The 17,571-nt window shown below is 33.3% G+C and overlaps 4 protein-coding genes across 7 annotated transcripts; all 4 read right to left on the bottom strand.

The window, feature by feature from the left end:
* Window positions 1-6,750: 6,750 nt before the first annotated feature.
* Window positions 6,751-8,167, bottom strand: LOC135137510 (probable serine hydrolase). The gene is made up of 2 exons (XM_064067198.1): window positions 7,844-8,167; window positions 6,751-7,786 (listed from the first exon to the last, which is right to left on the bottom strand). Exons 1-2 carry the CDS (start codon window positions 8,024-8,026, stop codon window positions 6,944-6,946), a joined length of 1,026 nt encoding a protein of 341 aa, XP_063923268.1. The 5' UTR covers window positions 8,027-8,167; the 3' UTR covers window positions 6,751-6,943.
* A 104-nt stretch (window positions 8,168-8,271) lies between these two features.
* On the bottom strand, window positions 8,272-9,594 carry LOC135137490 (probable serine hydrolase). Of its 4 annotated transcripts, none has more exons than XM_064067175.1 (3): window positions 9,494-9,593; window positions 9,273-9,438; window positions 8,272-9,224 (listed from the first exon to the last, which is right to left on the bottom strand). In XM_064067175.1, exons 2-3 carry the CDS (start codon window positions 9,429-9,431, stop codon window positions 8,382-8,384), a joined length of 1,002 nt encoding a protein of 333 aa, XP_063923245.1. In that variant the 5' UTR covers window positions 9,432-9,438; window positions 9,494-9,593; the 3' UTR covers window positions 8,272-8,381. The 4 variants fall into 4 exon arrangements, with proteins under 4 accessions (XP_063923245.1, XP_063923253.1, XP_063923260.1 ...); XM_064067183.1 differs by having other exon boundaries at window positions 9,498-9,593; XM_064067190.1 differs by having other exon boundaries at window positions 9,277-9,594.
* An 81-nt stretch (window positions 9,595-9,675) lies between these two features.
* Window positions 9,676-10,993, bottom strand: LOC135137519 (probable serine hydrolase). The gene is made up of 2 exons (XM_064067207.1): window positions 10,608-10,993; window positions 9,676-10,557 (listed from the first exon to the last, which is right to left on the bottom strand). The coding sequence occupies exons 1-2, from the start codon at window positions 10,773-10,775 to the stop codon at window positions 9,712-9,714; spliced, it is 1,014 nt and encodes a 337-aa protein (XP_063923277.1). The 5' UTR covers window positions 10,776-10,993; the 3' UTR covers window positions 9,676-9,711.
* A 4,382-nt stretch (window positions 10,994-15,375) lies between these two features.
* LOC135134141 (probable serine hydrolase) lies at window positions 15,376-16,688 on the bottom strand. The gene is made up of 2 exons (XM_064062762.1): window positions 16,396-16,688; window positions 15,376-16,343 (listed from the first exon to the last, which is right to left on the bottom strand). Exons 1-2 carry the CDS (start codon window positions 16,585-16,587, stop codon window positions 15,513-15,515), a joined length of 1,023 nt encoding a protein of 340 aa, XP_063918832.1. The 5' UTR covers window positions 16,588-16,688; the 3' UTR covers window positions 15,376-15,512.
* Between the last annotated feature and the right edge of the window lie 883 nt (window positions 16,689-17,571).

The raw sequence follows: 17,571 nt of genomic DNA, 5'->3' as shown, positions 1-17,571 counted from the left end.
TTATCACCGATCCATAAAAATAGTACCTTGAATCCTGAGTATGTAGCTTATTTTTAACCCGTACACAATCACTTAATTCACACATTATAAATACATACTTCGATTTTTTTTATCTAATAAAATATTTTGATTCCAATGTAAACTCAATTTTTTTTATTGTGTTTGAATATTGATAAATTTTATAACAAGCTAAATACATATTCTGGTTTTTCCCTTTTTTACAAGACGTTTGTTTACGACAGGAGTGGTCTCAAGAGACCACCGCAACGCTCTTTAAATAAACAGAGTTAAAAATTCCCGATTATGCTTTGTGTACACAAAACTACCACCTGGGTTGGTGTTTATTTTGAAATTATGGACTGTGCTGTATCCCTTTCAACAGACGGAAGTAACAGAGAAACTGAATCACCCAAAAAATGATTCACTGCTTTACGGAAACGATTATTATTGTCAACATTCTTAACATATTTATAGAAAGAGACAGATAAGGAAGATGTACAAGTGTCTGTTCTACTAAATTCTGTGTTTTTTCCAATATCTGATAAACTTTATTAAAAAAAAAGTGTTGTATGCAAATTTTAAATAAACTACAGTGCTAATTTGTAAATGTCTTGTCGAATTTTAGATAACAATGAACAATGATTTGTAACGTCCTTTCCTTGGCAGGGTTTACACAGGCAGTGAGGACTGTGAAGGAATTCTAGTTAATACGTTAATTGCCTAGTACATAGAAGCAATCAGCGGCGATAAAAAATTAAGAGAAGATTGCGACAATTCCATCATTATCTAAAATAAAATAAACTAAAGTCAAAAATAGAATAAGGCTACTGAGCTTTTGCATTATTTATAAAATAAGAAAATTGTATTTGTTCTAACATATTTTGTTAAAATTTCGTAATGCGCATAACAGTGTCGCTGTTGCCGTTCCTACAGTAGGTACTTAATCTACCCATCAGTCAATTAATCAATCAATCAAGCATCCTTGGCATGTTTTGAGCAAAACAATAAAATTCAGTGTCAATTTTTATTATTTTATTATGTTTTATGTGTGATATTTTTCTAAATATAGTCAGTTTTTCGATAATATTTAAATTTTGTTTCACATTTTTTATACTTCTTGTCGCATTTTTTTTTTGGATTTTGAAATGCCCACATTATTTTGCTAGAAAATAAGATATATCGAAAATAGGTCATGTTGAGTATACAGTATACTAAGGGCTTTTCGATTTCTCGATTTTTCAACTTTTGATGTTTCAATTTTTCAATATTTCAATTCTGGACTTTTTCAGTTTTTCCAGTCTTCAAATTTTCGATTACTTTTTATTTTTCGATTTCTCAATATTTCGATTTTTTAAAATTTTATGTTTCTAAATTTTCAGTTTTCCAATTTCTGAAGCAATTTTTTTTTAATTTCCCAAAGTTTCGATTTTTCACTTCTTCAATTCTTCCATTTTCCAGGTTTTTGATTTTCAATTTTTCGATTTTTTAAGCTCTTGCGAATTTTCAACTTTGCTGTTCCAATTTTTCGATTTCTCAATTTCCCAATTTTTTTTAATTTCTCAGTTTTTCGGATTTCTTTCAGTTTTGGGATTTTTCAATATTTCGATTTTTCGACTTTTGGACACCTGGGTTTTTTGATTTCCCGATTTTTTGGTTTTTGGATTTTCAATTTTTCGTTAAACTTTAGATTTTCCCATTTCTCGACTTCGCCAAGTCAAGTTTCGATTTTTCAGTTCTTCAGTTCTTCGATTTTTCGACTTTGCTTTTTTGGTTTTTCGATTTTTCAATTTTCCAATTTTTTAATTTCCCAATTTTTGGATATTTCTTCCAGTTTTGACATTTTTCAATATTTCGTTTCTTCGGCTTGTCTATCTTTCAATTTCTGGATTTTTCGATTTTTTATTTTTTGAATTTTCAATTATTCGTTAAATTTTAGATTTTTTAATTTTTCGACTTTTATATACTTCGATTTCTCCAATTTTCAACTTTTCGATGTTTTAACTTTTCAGTTTTCAAAATTCTAGGTTTTTCGATTTCCCGAGTTTTCAGTTCTTCTATATTTCAATTTTTCAATTTTCCGAATTTTTCAATTTTCAATTTTTCTTTTTTTAAATTTTTCGATTTTTCAATTTATCCAATTCAGATGTTCTGATTGTTCAATTTCTCGATTCATCAATTTTTCAGTTTTTAATTTTCGACTCCTCGATTTCTCGATCCACTCATTTTTCGATTTCTGATGTCTCAATTTTAAAATTTTTCGATATTTCAATTTTTGGATTTCTTGGTTTTTCGATTTTTTACTTTTGGAATTTTCAATTTTTCTTTATTTCAATTTTTCGATGTTTCGATTTTTCACTTATCCGATTTTTCAATTTTATAAATTTTGGTCTTTCGATTTGTAGATTTTTCAGTTTTTCGATTTTTAAAGTTTAGATTTTCGAATTTTTATTTTTTAATTTTTTGATGATTGGATTTCTCGATTTTTCAATTTTGCGATATTTTATTTGTTCTATGATGATTTCTCGATTTTTTGATTTTTCAATTCTTCAGTACTTCTATTTTTTTCAAAATTTTGACGTTGCTACATTTTCAGTTTTCCAAGTTTTCAATTAATCTATTTTTGATTTTCCCATTTCTCGACTTGTCGAAGTTACGATTTTTTAGTTCTTCAATTCTTCAATTTTTCGATTTTGCTTTTCTCGTTTTCCGATTTCTAATTTCCCAATTTTTTAATTTCTCAATTTTTTGGATATTGCTTTCAGTTTTCGAATTTTTGAATATTTCGACTTTTCGACTTTTCGATTTTTGGACACCTGGGTTTTTTGATTTCTCGATTTTTTGGTTTTTGGATTTTCAATTTTTCGTTAAACTTTAGATTTTTCAATTTTTCGACTGTTTTATACTTCGATTTCTCAATTTTTCAACTTTTAAAATTTTAGGTTTTTCAGTTTCTCGAGTTTTCAATTCTTCTTTTAATTGTCTGAATTTCTAATTTTTCTTTTTTCAAAATTTTCCAATTTTTCAATTTTTTGATTCCTCAATTTATCGAACTCAAATGTTTCGATGTTTCGACTGTTCATTTCTCGATTCATCAATTTATCAATTTTTAACTTTTTTTCTCGGCTTTCGACTCCTCGATTTCTCGATCCTCTGATTTTTTGACTTGTCGATTTTTCAGTTTTTGAATTTTTCCAAATTAAAAATTTTTGGTTTTTCAATTTTTGATTTTATTTGATTTTTCAGTTTTTTAATTTTTCGATGTTTCGATCACTCAGCTTTTCGATTTGTCAATTGTTCCATTTCCCAATTTTTCGTCATTTCAGTTTTGGAATTTTTCAATTTCCCGATTTTTCAGTTTTGCGAATTTTTAATTTTCCGTTTTGTCAATTTTTGCGAATTTTTAAATTTTGAATTTTCAGTTTCTCAGTTTTTCGATTTTTCAACGTTCCGATTTTTAATGTTTTTATTTTTCGATTTTTTGATTTTCGGATTTATCGATTTTTCGATTTTTCAATTTTCGGTTTTGCTATTTTTGATATTTCGACTTTTCGACTTCCCTATTTCTCAAATTTTTGGTTTTTTTGATTTCTTCATTTTTCGATTTCTCAATTTTCAGATGTTTCAGTTTTATGATTTTTCAATTTTTCAATTTTTGACCTTGCGAATCTTCAATTATTGGATTTCAGGATTAATCGATTTTTGATTTTTCAGTTTTTCAATTCTTCAATTTTTTTATTTTTTAGGATTTCGATGCCTCAATTTTTTGATGTTTCAGTTTTGGGACTTTTCAACTTTTCTTCGATCTTTCGATTTTTAAATTTTATATTTTTGAATTTTTGAATTTTTCGGTTTTTTGATGTTTCGATTTCTCGATTTTTCAATTTTTCGAAAGTTTAATTTCTCAATTTTTTAAATGTTAGGTCTTTCGACTTTCCGATTTCTCTAATTTTCGGTTTTCTTGATTTCTTCATTTTTCGATTTCTCAATTTTCAGATGTTTCAGTTTTTCAATTCTTCAATTTTTTTATTTTTCAGGATTTCGATGCCGCAATTTTTCGATGTTTCAGTTTTGAGATTATTCAAATTTTCTTCGATTTTTCGACCTTCGGATTTCTGGATCTTTCGAATATTTTTTAATTTTTCAAAATATTAAATTTTTTAATGTATTAAATTTAGATTTTTCGACTTCGATTTTTCAGTTCTTAAATATTTTTAATTTTTCAAATTTTGACGATTCTGAATTTTCAGTTCTCCGATTTCTCAATTAATCTCAATTTTTGATTTTCCCATTTCTCGACTTCCCAAAAATTCGATCTTTCAGTTCTTCAGTTCTTCAATTTTTCGATTTTTCAGGATTTCGATTTCTCAAATTTTGAATTTTTTAATTCTCCAATTTTTGGATATTTCGTTCAATTTTGTGATTTTTTTTTTGGTTTTTGGATTTTTCAATTTTTCTTGTATTTTTAAATTTTTCGATATACATATGAGTTGTCGGATTTTTTAGTGGGTATTCCGACTTTTCGAGTTCTGTATTTCTCGACTTTTTACTTTTTGGATCTTCAATTTTTCGTTTTTTGAAGTTTAAATTTTTCAATTTTGCGATATTTTAACATTTCAATTTTTGAAATTTTAGATTTTTCGATTTCTCGAGTTTTCATTTCTTCTATCTTTCAATTTTTAAATTTTCGGAATTCTTAAACTTTAGATTTTCCATTTTTTTTAATTTTTCGATGTTCAGATTTTTCAATTATCCGATTTTTAAATTTTAGATTTTCCAATTTTTGGAAATTTGAATTTTTTAATGTTTTAAATTTTAGATTTTTCGATTTCTATTTTTCAATTTTTCGAATTTTTAATTTTGCTATCTTGGTTTTTCGATTTCAAAAATTTTTCGACTTTTCGATTTTTACATTTCCCGATTTTTCAATTTTTGTATTTTTTAATTTCCCACTTTTTTGGATTTTTCGATCAATTTTATGATTTTTTTAGTTTTTCGACACTTTAATTTTTCTTGTACATATTTTAAAATTTTTCTGTATTTGAGTTTTGGGATTTTTTAGTATTTCGACTTTTCGATTTTTCGAGTTCTGGATTTTTCGATTGCTCCACATTTTACTTTTCGGATTTTCAATTTTTAAAATTTACATTTTTCAATTTTGCGACTGTTTTAAACCTCGATTTTTCAACTTTTCAGTTTTAAAATTGTTGGGGTTTTCAATTCCTCGAGTTGTCAGTTCTTCTATGACAATTTTTCAATTTTCGCAGTTTTTAAATTTTCGATTTTCCAATTTTTCGATGTTTAGATTTTTCAATTATCCGAATGTTCATTCTCGATTTTTTTATTTTAGATTTTCCAATTTTAATTTTTTAAATTTTTTCATGTTTGGATTTCTCGATTTTACAGTTTTTCGATATTTGAATTTTTCAATGTTTTAAATTTTCGATATTTCGATTTTTCAGTTCTTCAATATTTCTATTTTTCAATTTTGCCATCTTGGTTAATCGATTTCCCGGTTTTTAAATTTTTTAATTTCTCAATTTTGTGGATTTTTTTTGTTTTTCCATCCTTCAATTTTTCTTGTGTTTTTCAATTTTTCGATATTTGAGTTGTGGGATTTTTTAGTATTTCGACTTTTCGATTTTTCGAGTTCTGAATTTTTCGATTTCTCGACATTTTACTTTTTGGATTTTCAATTTTCGTTTTTTAAACCTCACACTTTTCAATTTTTCGACTGTTTTAAACTTCGATTTCCCAATTTTTCAACTTTTCAGTGTTTAAAATTTTAGGTTTTTCGATTTCCCTAGTTTTTAGTTCTTCTACATTTCAATTTTTCAATTTTCGGAATTTTTAAATTTTCGATTTTCCTATTTTTTTTAATTTTTCGATGTTCACATTTTTCAATTATCCGATTATTTAGTTTCTCGATTTTTAAATTTTAGATTTTCCAATTTTTATTTTTTTGATTTTTTCATGTTTGGATTTCCTGATTTTACATTTTTTCCATATTTAAATTTACCAATGTTTTAAATTTTAGATTTTTCGATTTTTTGGTTCTTCGATTTTTCGGTGTTTTAATTTTGTCATCTTGGTTTTTCGATTTTTAGATTTCCCGATTTTTCAAATTTTCAATTTCTCAATTGTTTCAACGTTATCAGTTTTCGGAACTTTTCAATTTCCAGTTTTTTTAATTTTTCGATATTTTAAATTTTTTATTCTTCGATAATTCACTTTTTCAATTTTTCGTTTTTTTTGCTAAAAGTAAAAAATAACCACCAAAATTGTGACTAAAAATATTAAAAATTAATATAAAATGCTTCTAAAACATAAAAATAACTGCACTTTCCCGAAAAAAATCTATTGCATGATTCCGCTTTATCAATTATAGAATTAATTAGTAGTTAAACAAAAAAATAAAAGCATCTAAACAATAACTATTTCCCGCAGAAATTCTGGACGCTTAGAGTCGACATTGGCCTGAGCGCGCTCCGGTCTGTAGATCAAACAAGTTCTCAGACGACGTAATCTAATCAATCATGGTTTACGTTACTATTTATTATCTCAGTCGCGCAAAAGATCTATTATTTTCAATTATAGGCAACCCTTTGCACGACTAAAAGCGCTGCTGATTCAGTGATACCAATCAAGCGAAAAACATAGTAATATTTGTCGACAACGAATCTTCTAAATTAAAATCCACATCCGATTGATGAATGTCGAGGTACCAACTTTAAAATGTGAAAATAATAGACGTTTTATTTTTGTTTTTTATAGTATAGTGGCCATATATTAAAAATAAATAATAACAATTGGTTAATATGATACAATTTATATATACCTAGGTGTATAAAACAAACAGGTGCGACCAAACATGGAGGTAGAATTCAAAGTTTAACTTTTTATAAACAACATATCACACGATTATTTTTTTTTACAATACCACTCCTCAGTTCCTCCCCTCCACCTTCATTTCTTCGTGCATGCCGCCCCCACCCCGTTCCGCCGTATTATGCTTAACTATAAACTCCTTCATTAAACCAGCGAGTATTTCAGGATTATTCAAATGGACATGGTGTGTCCCTTCCACCCGATGGTACTGACAATCCACACTACTTTCCTTAAGTACATCCAACACGTCATAAAAATTCTTCTTAATTTCATAGTATGACCCCCTTATCGCTTTTGCGAGGAAAATAGGACAAGTCATAAATTTCGCAAACGCCAACGATTCTTCCTGTGGCCAGTTCACCAATTCCCCCGCCCTTAGCCTAGGGTCTCTCGTAAAATAATACTTCCCGGGATGGACTTTTGAAGGCGCGATGTTACGTTCCATCAAGTGGTGAGCATTCTCATACATAACGGAATTTTTATTGGGTAAACTAATTTTATGTTTGATTTCCTCAATAGTGTAACTTGGTGGTTCCTTGTCACTCATTTCAAACTGCACGTAGCGCGAAAATTTGGTAATATTTCGGGCTATTCTGGGTATATTGTTTTCGACAATCATGGGTTTGGCGCCGTCTATGCACATTAGGAAGTCTACGTTTTGGGGGTAGACCATGGTGTACATGAAGGAGACGATTCCGCCCATTGAGTGTCCCAGGAGCGAGACTTTCGGCCATTTGAAGTAGTTGACTAAATACTGTACTAGGATTAGGTAGTCTGCAAAATGGCAGTAGAGACCACTGGGAATCCGGGACGAGTAACCGTGTCCTGGGAAGTCGATGGCTAGAAAACCCACGTCTGGGTTAAGTAGCGGGATTAAACGGTTGAAGGAGCCACAATTGTCCTTACAAAGTTGGTTAATTAAAACTTATATTAATATTAAAACGGGATTAATTCTTACTTGCCAACCGTGCAGGGTTAAGATGGGTCTCTTGTCGGTGGGTCCCCACCATTTCCCAGCCACGTGCCCCCACGGAACCGGTATCCGTATTTCTTCATAGTTTAATTTTGTGGAATTGAATCTCACCAAAGTAGGGTTATGTTTCAGGAACCTTGTTAGTAAAAGGTGGCCACGCACTGACATCGTAAACTATTTAAGTGATAGTATTCACACTTCGGTTCGTATTAATTGGATAACGAGTATTAATACTTAAAAGACCTTTGGACTTACACATGCCATAGCGCAACAATTTGAGGTTATGATGCTTTTTTACGTCAATCGGACCACGTTGTGACCTTTACACCTCGGACTGTACTCGTCTACTAAATCGCATAGTCATGAATGTCCTTAGACTTTGTGATTTGGTAATGAAGGTAATAAACGATGAGTTTAAATAATGTTAATTTATGTAGTCCATAAAAACATAGACCTGTAGTCATTAAAAAAATCGAAAAAGTTTTGTAGAACACGAACTGTTGTTCGCCCGCACTATACACAACTATAGTTTGTGTTGCCTGTGTACCATTTCCCCTTTGATACCACCGGTACTCCTATCCGATTTATCGTACCGTCTGAGGAACTTTTTAACCAATTCTGCTAGTACTTCGGGATTATTCAGATGCAAATGATGCGTCCCTTCCAACCTATGGAACTCACAATTCCCACTTTCTTTAAGAGCGTCTACAACATCAAGAAATATCTTCTCGTCCTCGTAATAAGGCGCACCAATTGCTTTTGCAATGAAAACAGGACATCGTACCCGTCGGGCACCAGGTACCAAGTCCTCCTGCCTCCAGTTAATTAATTCGGTCACTTTTAACCTAGGATCTCTCCTGAAACAGTACTTTCCCGGTTGGTTTTTTGAAGGAGCGACACTACGTTCAATCAAATGGTGGCTGTGTTCGTAAGCAACGGAACCACCAAGAGAACTCGACATTTTCTGTTTAATTTCCTCTATAGTATAAGCGGGAGGTTCTGTATTCTGTCTTCTCAGTTTTTCGTATTGTAGAAATTTCGAAATTGTTTTTGCGTTAGTGTTGATGACTTCGTCGTCAGTGAGTGGCTTGAGACCATCCAAACAAATTAAAAAATCTACTTTTTGGGGGTTCATTATGGTGTAGAGGAAGGAAGTTCGGGCGCCTAAGGAGTGACCCATTAGTGAGACTTGGGGCCATTTGAAATAATCCACCAAGCGTTGGATCAAAATGAGGTAGTTTATGTTGTGGTAGTAGAAGCCGTCTGGAATTTGCGAAGAGTAACCGTGGCCTGGGAGATCTATGGCTAAGAAACCAACGTCTTGACTCATTAAAGGAAGCAATCGGTTGAAGGAGTCGCAGTTATCCTACAAGAATGAGATTAGTGTTTCAGATTTAATGGGTTGCATACGTACTTGCCAACCATGCATGATTAAAATGGGTCTCTTGTCGGTGGGCCCCCACCATTTACCAGCTATGTGACCCCACGGGACCGGAATTCTAATTTCTAAGATAGTTGGTTGATTGACATTTGAGGATTGAAAATTGGTAGTGTTTTGGAAATTCGGCTTCATGATAGCGCTGAATAAAAGCCTACCGCGTCGGAACATTGAAATCAGATGTTGGGTTTTTATACCTACAGAGATGAATGTTTTTAAGGCTGCGATAAGATGATAACACTATGTTATAACATGACGAGACTGCACCATGATAACAGGTTATCGGCACGACTTATCTGCTGGTACTGGACGCGCAAACCAAAATTATCATAATCTGTAATTAGTAACAGCTGCGTCAACTGATTGCGCGAAGACAACAAATCTTTAAATGTTTTATTATTTGTATATACAACGTCTACAATTTGTGTTGATCGCACACAACCATTTCATTCTTAATTCCCCCGACACTTCTATCCGATTTATCGTATTGTTTAAGAAACTTTATAATCAACCCGGCTAATACTTCAGGATTATTGAGATGCAAGTGATGCGTTCCTTCCAATACATGGAACTCACAGTTACCACTTTCTTTAAGAGCGTCTGCAACTTCATGCACGTACTTCTGATTTTCAAAGTGAAACCCATTAGTAGCTTTTGCAACAAAAACGGGACACTGCATACTGCGTGCACCCGGTACTAAGTCCTTCTGTCGCCAGTTAACTAAATCGGTTATTTTTAACCTAGGGTCTCTTGTAAAACAGTATTTCCCAGGTTGGCTCTTTGACGGAGCAACGCTTCGCTCCACCAAATGGTGGCTGTGTTCGTACGCCACCGAGCCGTCAAGGAACCTCGAAATCTTTTGTTTAACTTCCTCCAAGGTGTACGCTTGAGGTTCCGTATTTTCCCTTCTAAGTTTCTCGTAGTGCATCAATGTCGAAATTTTTTCCGAGTTAGTGTTGATAATTCCGTCTTCAGTGATTGGCTTAACGGCATCCAAGCAAATCAAAAGGTCTACTTTTTGGGGGTTTATTATAGTGTACAAAAACGCGACACTGGCGCCTAGGGAATGACCCATCAGGGATACCTGTGGCCATTTGAAAAAATCTACCACGCGTTGTATCAGAACCACGTAACCCATGCTATGATAGTAGAAGCCGTCGGGAATACGTGAAGAGTAACCATGTCCTGGGAAATCAATAGCTAAGAAACCCACGTCTTGACTAATTAAAGGGAGCAATCGCTTGAACGAGTCGCAGTTATCCTATCGAAAAAAACAACGAAATTGGGGTTTTATTTTGGTTGCATACGTACTTGCCACCCATGGAGGACTAAAATGGGTCGGATATTCGTGGGTCCCCACCATTTACCAGCTACATGCCCCCACGGGACCGGGATTTTTATTTCTAAGCCATTTGAAGACTGAAAATTGGTGGAGGTTTCAAAGTTCGATTTTTTAACAGCGTTGCCTTGTCGGAACATTGCAACGTCACGAAAAATAAAACGAGGTTTTTCATATGTTCGTATTTATATACCTTTACGAAAACACGTTTTCATTATTAAGATATTGGCACTAATGACTATGAGTGCACTTTACACTGCACCATGATCTACAGTTAACGCATTATCGGCTGGGTATTTATTATATCTATTGTAAGACTGTACGCACAAATCACAGTTATCACACTCGATAATAAATTGCGCGACTACTGTATCAATTATAAAGTCCATTGTGTGACCGATATTCGAAATAAATGTGTTCTAGTTTAGTTCTAATACGTATATGCAGTTTGCGAATTTGCATATCGCGTATTGTGACCTTAAAATATCAAACCTACGACAGGTATTTCATTTGCCAATTTTATTGTAAGCTAAAATAACAATGTGTATTGTGGTGACCGAATTTGAAGCAAAAACGTGTAAATTTGATTCATTTTTTGTAAATTCACAGTTCATGTTAGGAGTTTAATCGTTAACTAGTTCTAACGCAATTTAACAATCAGGAATTTTATTGTTTAGACAAACACTTACGGGAGTTTTCACGAAATTCACTTAGTCAGGACGCGTTTGATTTTATTTGTTTAATTATCAATAAGTTTCTGGATGCTAATACTTAAGTGTCACATTATAACACGTTTTCATTTCTCACATAAGATTGCTAGAAAAGACCGTAGAAAAGTGCAACAGAATTCATAATATTTATATATAGACGCATATTCCTCGCAACGTTGTAAATTACATCACCGAGACGCATTTCCCTCAATGGCTAATTCCATCACCGAGGAGTTTTCCTCGCAACGCCTGATGCATTTTGTGTTTATTTATGAAGTGCGGCATAATTGAACATAATGTAAACTCTTTGTTTGAATCGTTGATAAAGTGTGGCAAATATTGATCTCATGTAAATTTGTTAGCGTGGCAATTTTCACCTCATACAATATTTGTCTATTTCACAATTTTAACTTCAGTAATTTTCTTTGTTGTACAATTTAAATTGTCTGTAAACGTTCATGCTCTGCAGTTTCTAACCTCACATAATATTTTATCTTCAAAAGTTTATTTCACCCAATGTTTCCATCATTTAAATTATCTGATGTCCACTCTTAATCTCAAATAAGAATTATTTGTTTAAAATTTCACAAGATTGTATTGCGAATTTAAATGTTGTTTATTGCTCCTTTTGAAACTTTTACACTAGGCATGTTCTTCGTGCTTGCGGTAGATAGAATCACCGTCGTGGGTAGGAGAACAGCCACGACCAGGAGCCCCAAATTCCGCTCGTGCTACTCGCCCCCAATGGGTATTTTTGCTGTGCTCTACAATGAAATTGACATAGTTCGATTTTGCTTTGTTTTTATTAAATTTGTGATATTCAAATATTTGCATTGATTCAGAACGTTTAATTTAATTTCATTCCAAGTCATTCAAAGTTTATTTTTGTCAGTGGAGGACTAAATAATTTTGTGTCCTCCATAAATTTTGTGTTTTATTTAGCGGTACTTTTCCAACCTTGGGGTCCACCACTTGCATCTTAATGCATTACGCCATTTTTCAAAAACACAATGTAGGGTTCCATTTTGTTAGATGATCACAGCTAAGGCGAAATTTTGAATTTTTAAATTTTCCGCAGGCTTTTAATTTCTTTTTCACATGTATCTAATGTTTGTGTGAAGGTAAAAAACATAATACTAATAGTAAAAGTATTGTATTATTGTTATTCTTAAATAGTGATTTATAATAAATAAAATAACGAAACAATTTAATCACGTATGTAATAACACTGAAACGACTGAAAACTGAACTGAAAATCATTTATGGTATTCGTAATTTAAGACAAATAGCGATAACACTTATCAACCTGTAGACGTGAGAGTGAAACAGAAACTAAACTAAAAGATGTTTTCTACGAACTGCAATAACCGGATCACAATGCCGACGGTCCAGACTTTTTTATTGCGCTGACTTGCGCTTATTAAATAAAACATCTCTTTTTTTCTTAGGAGGTATCTCATTTGCCAAAGTCAGTTTTATCTTAGCAGCTACTAGCCCCGCCCACCCACCCTCTCTCTTTCTAGAGAGTATATCATTTACCAAAGTCAGTGTTATCTTAATAAGTTTTAGATATCCTCTTAAAAAAAAGAGGGCGGGTGGGCGGGTCTAGTACCTGCAAAGATAAAACTGATTTTGGCAAATGACATACCTTCTAAAAAAACGAGGGCGGGTGGGCGGGGCTAGTCCTGCTAAGATACGAGTGATTTTGACAAATGAGATAACCTTTAAGAAAAGAGAGGGGGGTGGGCGGGGCTAATGCCTGCAAAGATAAAACTGATTTTGGCAAATGATATACCCTCTAATAAAAGAGAGGGTGGGTGGGTGGGCGGGGCTAGTCCTGCTAAGATAAGGATGATTTTGGCAAATGGGATACCTTGTAACAAAAGAAAGGGTGGTTGGGCGGGGATAGTTCCTGCTATGATAAGAGTGATTTTGGCAAATTAGATATCCTATAAGAAAAGAGAGGGCGGATGGGCGGGGCTAGTATCTGCTAAGATAAAACTGATTTTGGCAAATGACATATTCTTTAGGAAAATAGAGGGTGGGCCGCTGGGGCTAGTAGCTACCAAATGTGGCATAATTGAACATAATGTAAACTTTTTGATAAAGTGTATCAAAAAATATTAATCTTATATAAATTTATTAGCTTTGCAATTTTCACCTCATACAAATTTCTCTATCTCACAATTCTAACTTTGTTGTATAATTTAATTTGACCGTAAACTTTCATGCTCTGCAGTTTCTAACCTCACGTAATATTGTATCTTCACAAGTTTATTTCACACAAGATCTTTTGTTTTTATAAATCTTTGCTAGTTTTTTTTAATGTAAATATTTTGTCGATAAATGTTTCCATCATATAAATTATCTGATGTCCAGTTAATCTCAAATAAAATTATTTCTTGTTTAAAATTTCACAAGATTGTACGGCAAATTTAAATGTTGTTTATTGCTCCTTTTGAAACTTTAACACTTGTTCAGTTGTGGTTAATATCAGTGTTGTGAGAATTCAACATATAAATGGAATTGAGGTTAAATAACACAGAAAGACGTAGTGGAATGGAGTGCGCGGTTCCTAGTCGAGTTCACGTAACGCTGTCGGCTTCTACCCCATAGCCAGGACCCAACTGCGAGTTTCCGACTGTAACGGCCTACTCGTATAGGCATGTTCTTCGTGCTTGCGGTAGATAGAATCACCGTCGTGGGTAGGAGAACAGCCACGACCAGGAGCCCCAAATTCCGCTCGTGCTACTCGCCCCCAATGGGTATTTTTGCTGTGCTCTACAATGAAATTGAGATAGTTCGATTTTGCTTTGTTTTTATTAAATTTGTGATATTCAAATATTTGCATTGATTCAGAACGTTTAATTTGATTTCATTCCAAGTCATCCAAAGTTTAGTTTTGTCAGTGGAGGGCTAAATAATTTTGTGTCCTCCATAAATTTTGTGTTTTATTTAGCGGTACTTTTTCAACCTTGGGGTCCACCACTTGCATCTTAACGCATTGCGCCATTTTTCAAAAACACAATGTAGGGTTCCATTTTGTTAGATGATCACAGCTAGGGCGAAATTTTGAATTTTTAAATTTTCCGCAGGCTTTTCAATTTTTTTTTCACATGTATCTAATGTTTGTGTGAAGGTAAAAACACGTAATACTAATAGTAAAAGTATTGTATTATTGTTATTCTTAAATAGTGATTTATAATAAATAAAATAACGAAACAATTTAATCACGTATGTAATAACAGAGGTGCGACTGAAAACTGAACTGAAAATCATTTATGGTATTCGTATTTTAAGACAAATAGCGATAACACTTATCAACCTGTAGACGTGAGAGTGAAACAGAAACTAAACTAAAAGATGTTTTCAACGAATTGCAATAACCCGATCGCAATGCCGACGGTCCAGACTTTTTTATTGCGCTGACTTGCGCTTATTAAATAAAACATCTCTTTTTTTCTTTGGGGGTATCTCATTTGCCAAAATCAGTCTTATCTTAGCAGATACTAGCTCCGCCCACCCACCCTCTCGTTTCTCAGAGGATATGTGATTTTCCAAAATCAGTTTTATCTTAGGTAGTACTTGCTAAGATAAGACTAATTTTGGCAAATTACATAACCTCTAAGAAAATAGAGGGCGGAAGGGGGGACGGGTCTAGTACTTGTTAACGTAAGATTGATTTAGGTAAATAACAGACTCTCTAAGAAAATAAAGGGTGGGTGGGCGGTGGTAAAACTTGCTAAGATAGGACTGAAGAATATTAAGAGTCGTCACTGGAATGAAGAAGGGGTGGGTGGGTGGGGCACTGCTTTGGTCATAAAACTGACTGTGGCAAATGATATACCTCCCAAGAAAATAGAGGGAGGGTGGGCGGGGCTAAAACTTGCTAAGATAGAACTGAACAATATTAAGAGTAATGGAATGATGAAGGGGTGGGTGCGCGGCAATGGTTTAGGTGGTTATGCTTTATCTATATGTTAACTGAGTTATGTGTTATAACAAATGATAGAAATAAAACATTAATGTATAAAAAAAAGTAACATTTCTTGCATATTTTAGCAATTTTTTGCATATAATAGCAAATTTCTCTGCACATCTGCGCACATTTACATTTTTTTTTCTGCATATAATTCCGAGCTTTAGTTATAACTGCTACACTTTGTGTTAACTATATACAATCATTTCCTCTTTGATTCCACCTACACTTCTATCGGATCTATCGCGTTGTTTAAGAAACTTTTTAATCAATCCAGCTACTGCTTCAGGATTATTAAAATGAAAATGATGGGTTCCTTCGAGTAGATGGTGCTCACAGTTACCACTTTCTTTAAGAGCGTCTACAACTTCATGAACATTATTTTCTTCTTCAAAGTAAGACACGCCAGTAGCTTTTGCAATAAAAACAGGACAACGCACACGTCGGGCCCCAAGTACTAGGTCCTTTTGTCGCCAATTAACTAAATCGAGTACTTTTAACCTAGGATCTCTTGTGAAACAGTATTTCCCAGGATGGCTCTTCGAAGGAGCGACACTGCGCTCCACCAAGTGGTGGCTGTGTTCGTATGCAACAGAGCCGTCAAGAAAACTAGCGATTTTTCGCTTAATTTCCTCCATGGTATAAGCGTGAGGCTCTGTATTTTGCCTTCTAAGTTTTTCGTAGTGTAGAAATTTCGCGATTCTTTCTGAGTTGGTAGTGATAATGTCTTCTGTGAGCGGCTTGATATTTTCTAAGCAAATTAAAAGATCTACATTTTGGGGGTTTATTATGGTGTACAGGAACGAGATACTAGCGCCTAGGGAATGACCCATCAGTGATACCTGCGACCATTTGAAATAGTCTACCAAGCGTTGAATCAGAAGCATGTAATTTGTGTTATGGTAGTAAAAACCGTCAGGAATATGCGAAGAGTAGCCGTGTCCTGGCCAATCAACAGCTAAGAAACCTACGTCTTGGCTAATTAAAGGAAGCAATCTGTTGAACGAGTCGCAATTATCCTAATAAAAAAAATAGTATGAGTGTTTTAAATTGAATGTGTTGTATACATACTTGCCAACCATGCGTGGTTAAAATAGGTCGGATATTCGTCGGGCCCCACCATTTACCAGCTATGTGACCCCACGGAACCGGAATTTTAATTTCTAAGCCAGTGAGTTGTTCATATGAAGACTGAAAATTGGTGGAGTGTTCAAACTTAGGTTTCTTGATGGCGCCGAGTAAAACCACACCTCGTCGGAACATTGAAGTGTTACAAAGAACAAAATATTATACGTTTTTCTTATATGTGACGTACTAGGTTATTACATAACAACTATAGTGCACTGTGTTGTACAGACGATAGGTTATCGGTCTAATCGACTGTATATTTTCTTTTTACTGCATGCAGTAGTCACAATTATCATATTTTGCAATTAATTACTGACTAGCAAAGTTTTAAAAAACGTCAGAAGGTCAAAACCAGCAGTTGTTATTATTTTCAGTTTTGCTGACGACATCAGCGTTTTGGAAAAATTATGTTGTTTTTGGACTTTTAATGACGCTACCAGAGAAAAACAAAGCTGGTAGCTAAAAATTGTAGAAGGTTGTTTTGACAGAATCGATATTTTCTTATACAAATTTTCCACTTTAAACATGTTTTAAGTTTCTTGTTGTGAAAAGAAATCTACACATATTAAAACAAAAAGGCAAAATGAAAGCCCGCCCACCCGCCCTATCTCAAGTGTGATGATTTTTTTTATTCGCCGAGAACCAAGGGGGCACAGCTTAACTGCAAAACAGTTATTTCTTTACAAGAAATTAAAAACATGTTTTTGAGTATCATGTTGTTCAAAGAACACTATGTATATTAAGAAAAAAACGGCCAAATGCAAACAAAAATTTCACTTTTAAAAAAAGGTGTCTAAAAATTGCGAAAAAAATCAGAGACGTAGATCTCGACATGCTGATTCCGAAAATATAGCGTGTTGATGGTCACGGAGCAACATTTTCGAAAAAATCGGTACGAAATGCAAATTTTTGAAAATTTCTAAAATTTCGATATTTCAACGGGCGATTCCAGAAAAACGGTTGCAATTATCAAAGAAACGAGGCCGGAAATGAGTTCTAGAGCTCGAAATTTAGAAGAAAATGTATTTAGTTAAGTTTCGAAAATGTCAAAAATTCGGCGAAATTTGAAGGCCATTGAAAAAAATTTCACTTTTAAAAAAGTTGTCTAAAAATTGCGAA

The sequence above is a fragment of the Zophobas morio genome, unplaced genomic scaffold (assembly GCF_036711695.1).
Source record: "Zophobas morio isolate AGI-343-1 ecotype UQ-CSIRO unplaced genomic scaffold, CSIRO_AGI_Zmor_V1 ptg000004l, whole genome shotgun sequence".
Lineage (NCBI taxonomy): Eukaryota > Metazoa > Arthropoda > Insecta > Coleoptera > Tenebrionidae > Zophobas > Zophobas morio.
This window is presented reverse-complemented; position numbering and strand designations above follow the sequence as displayed.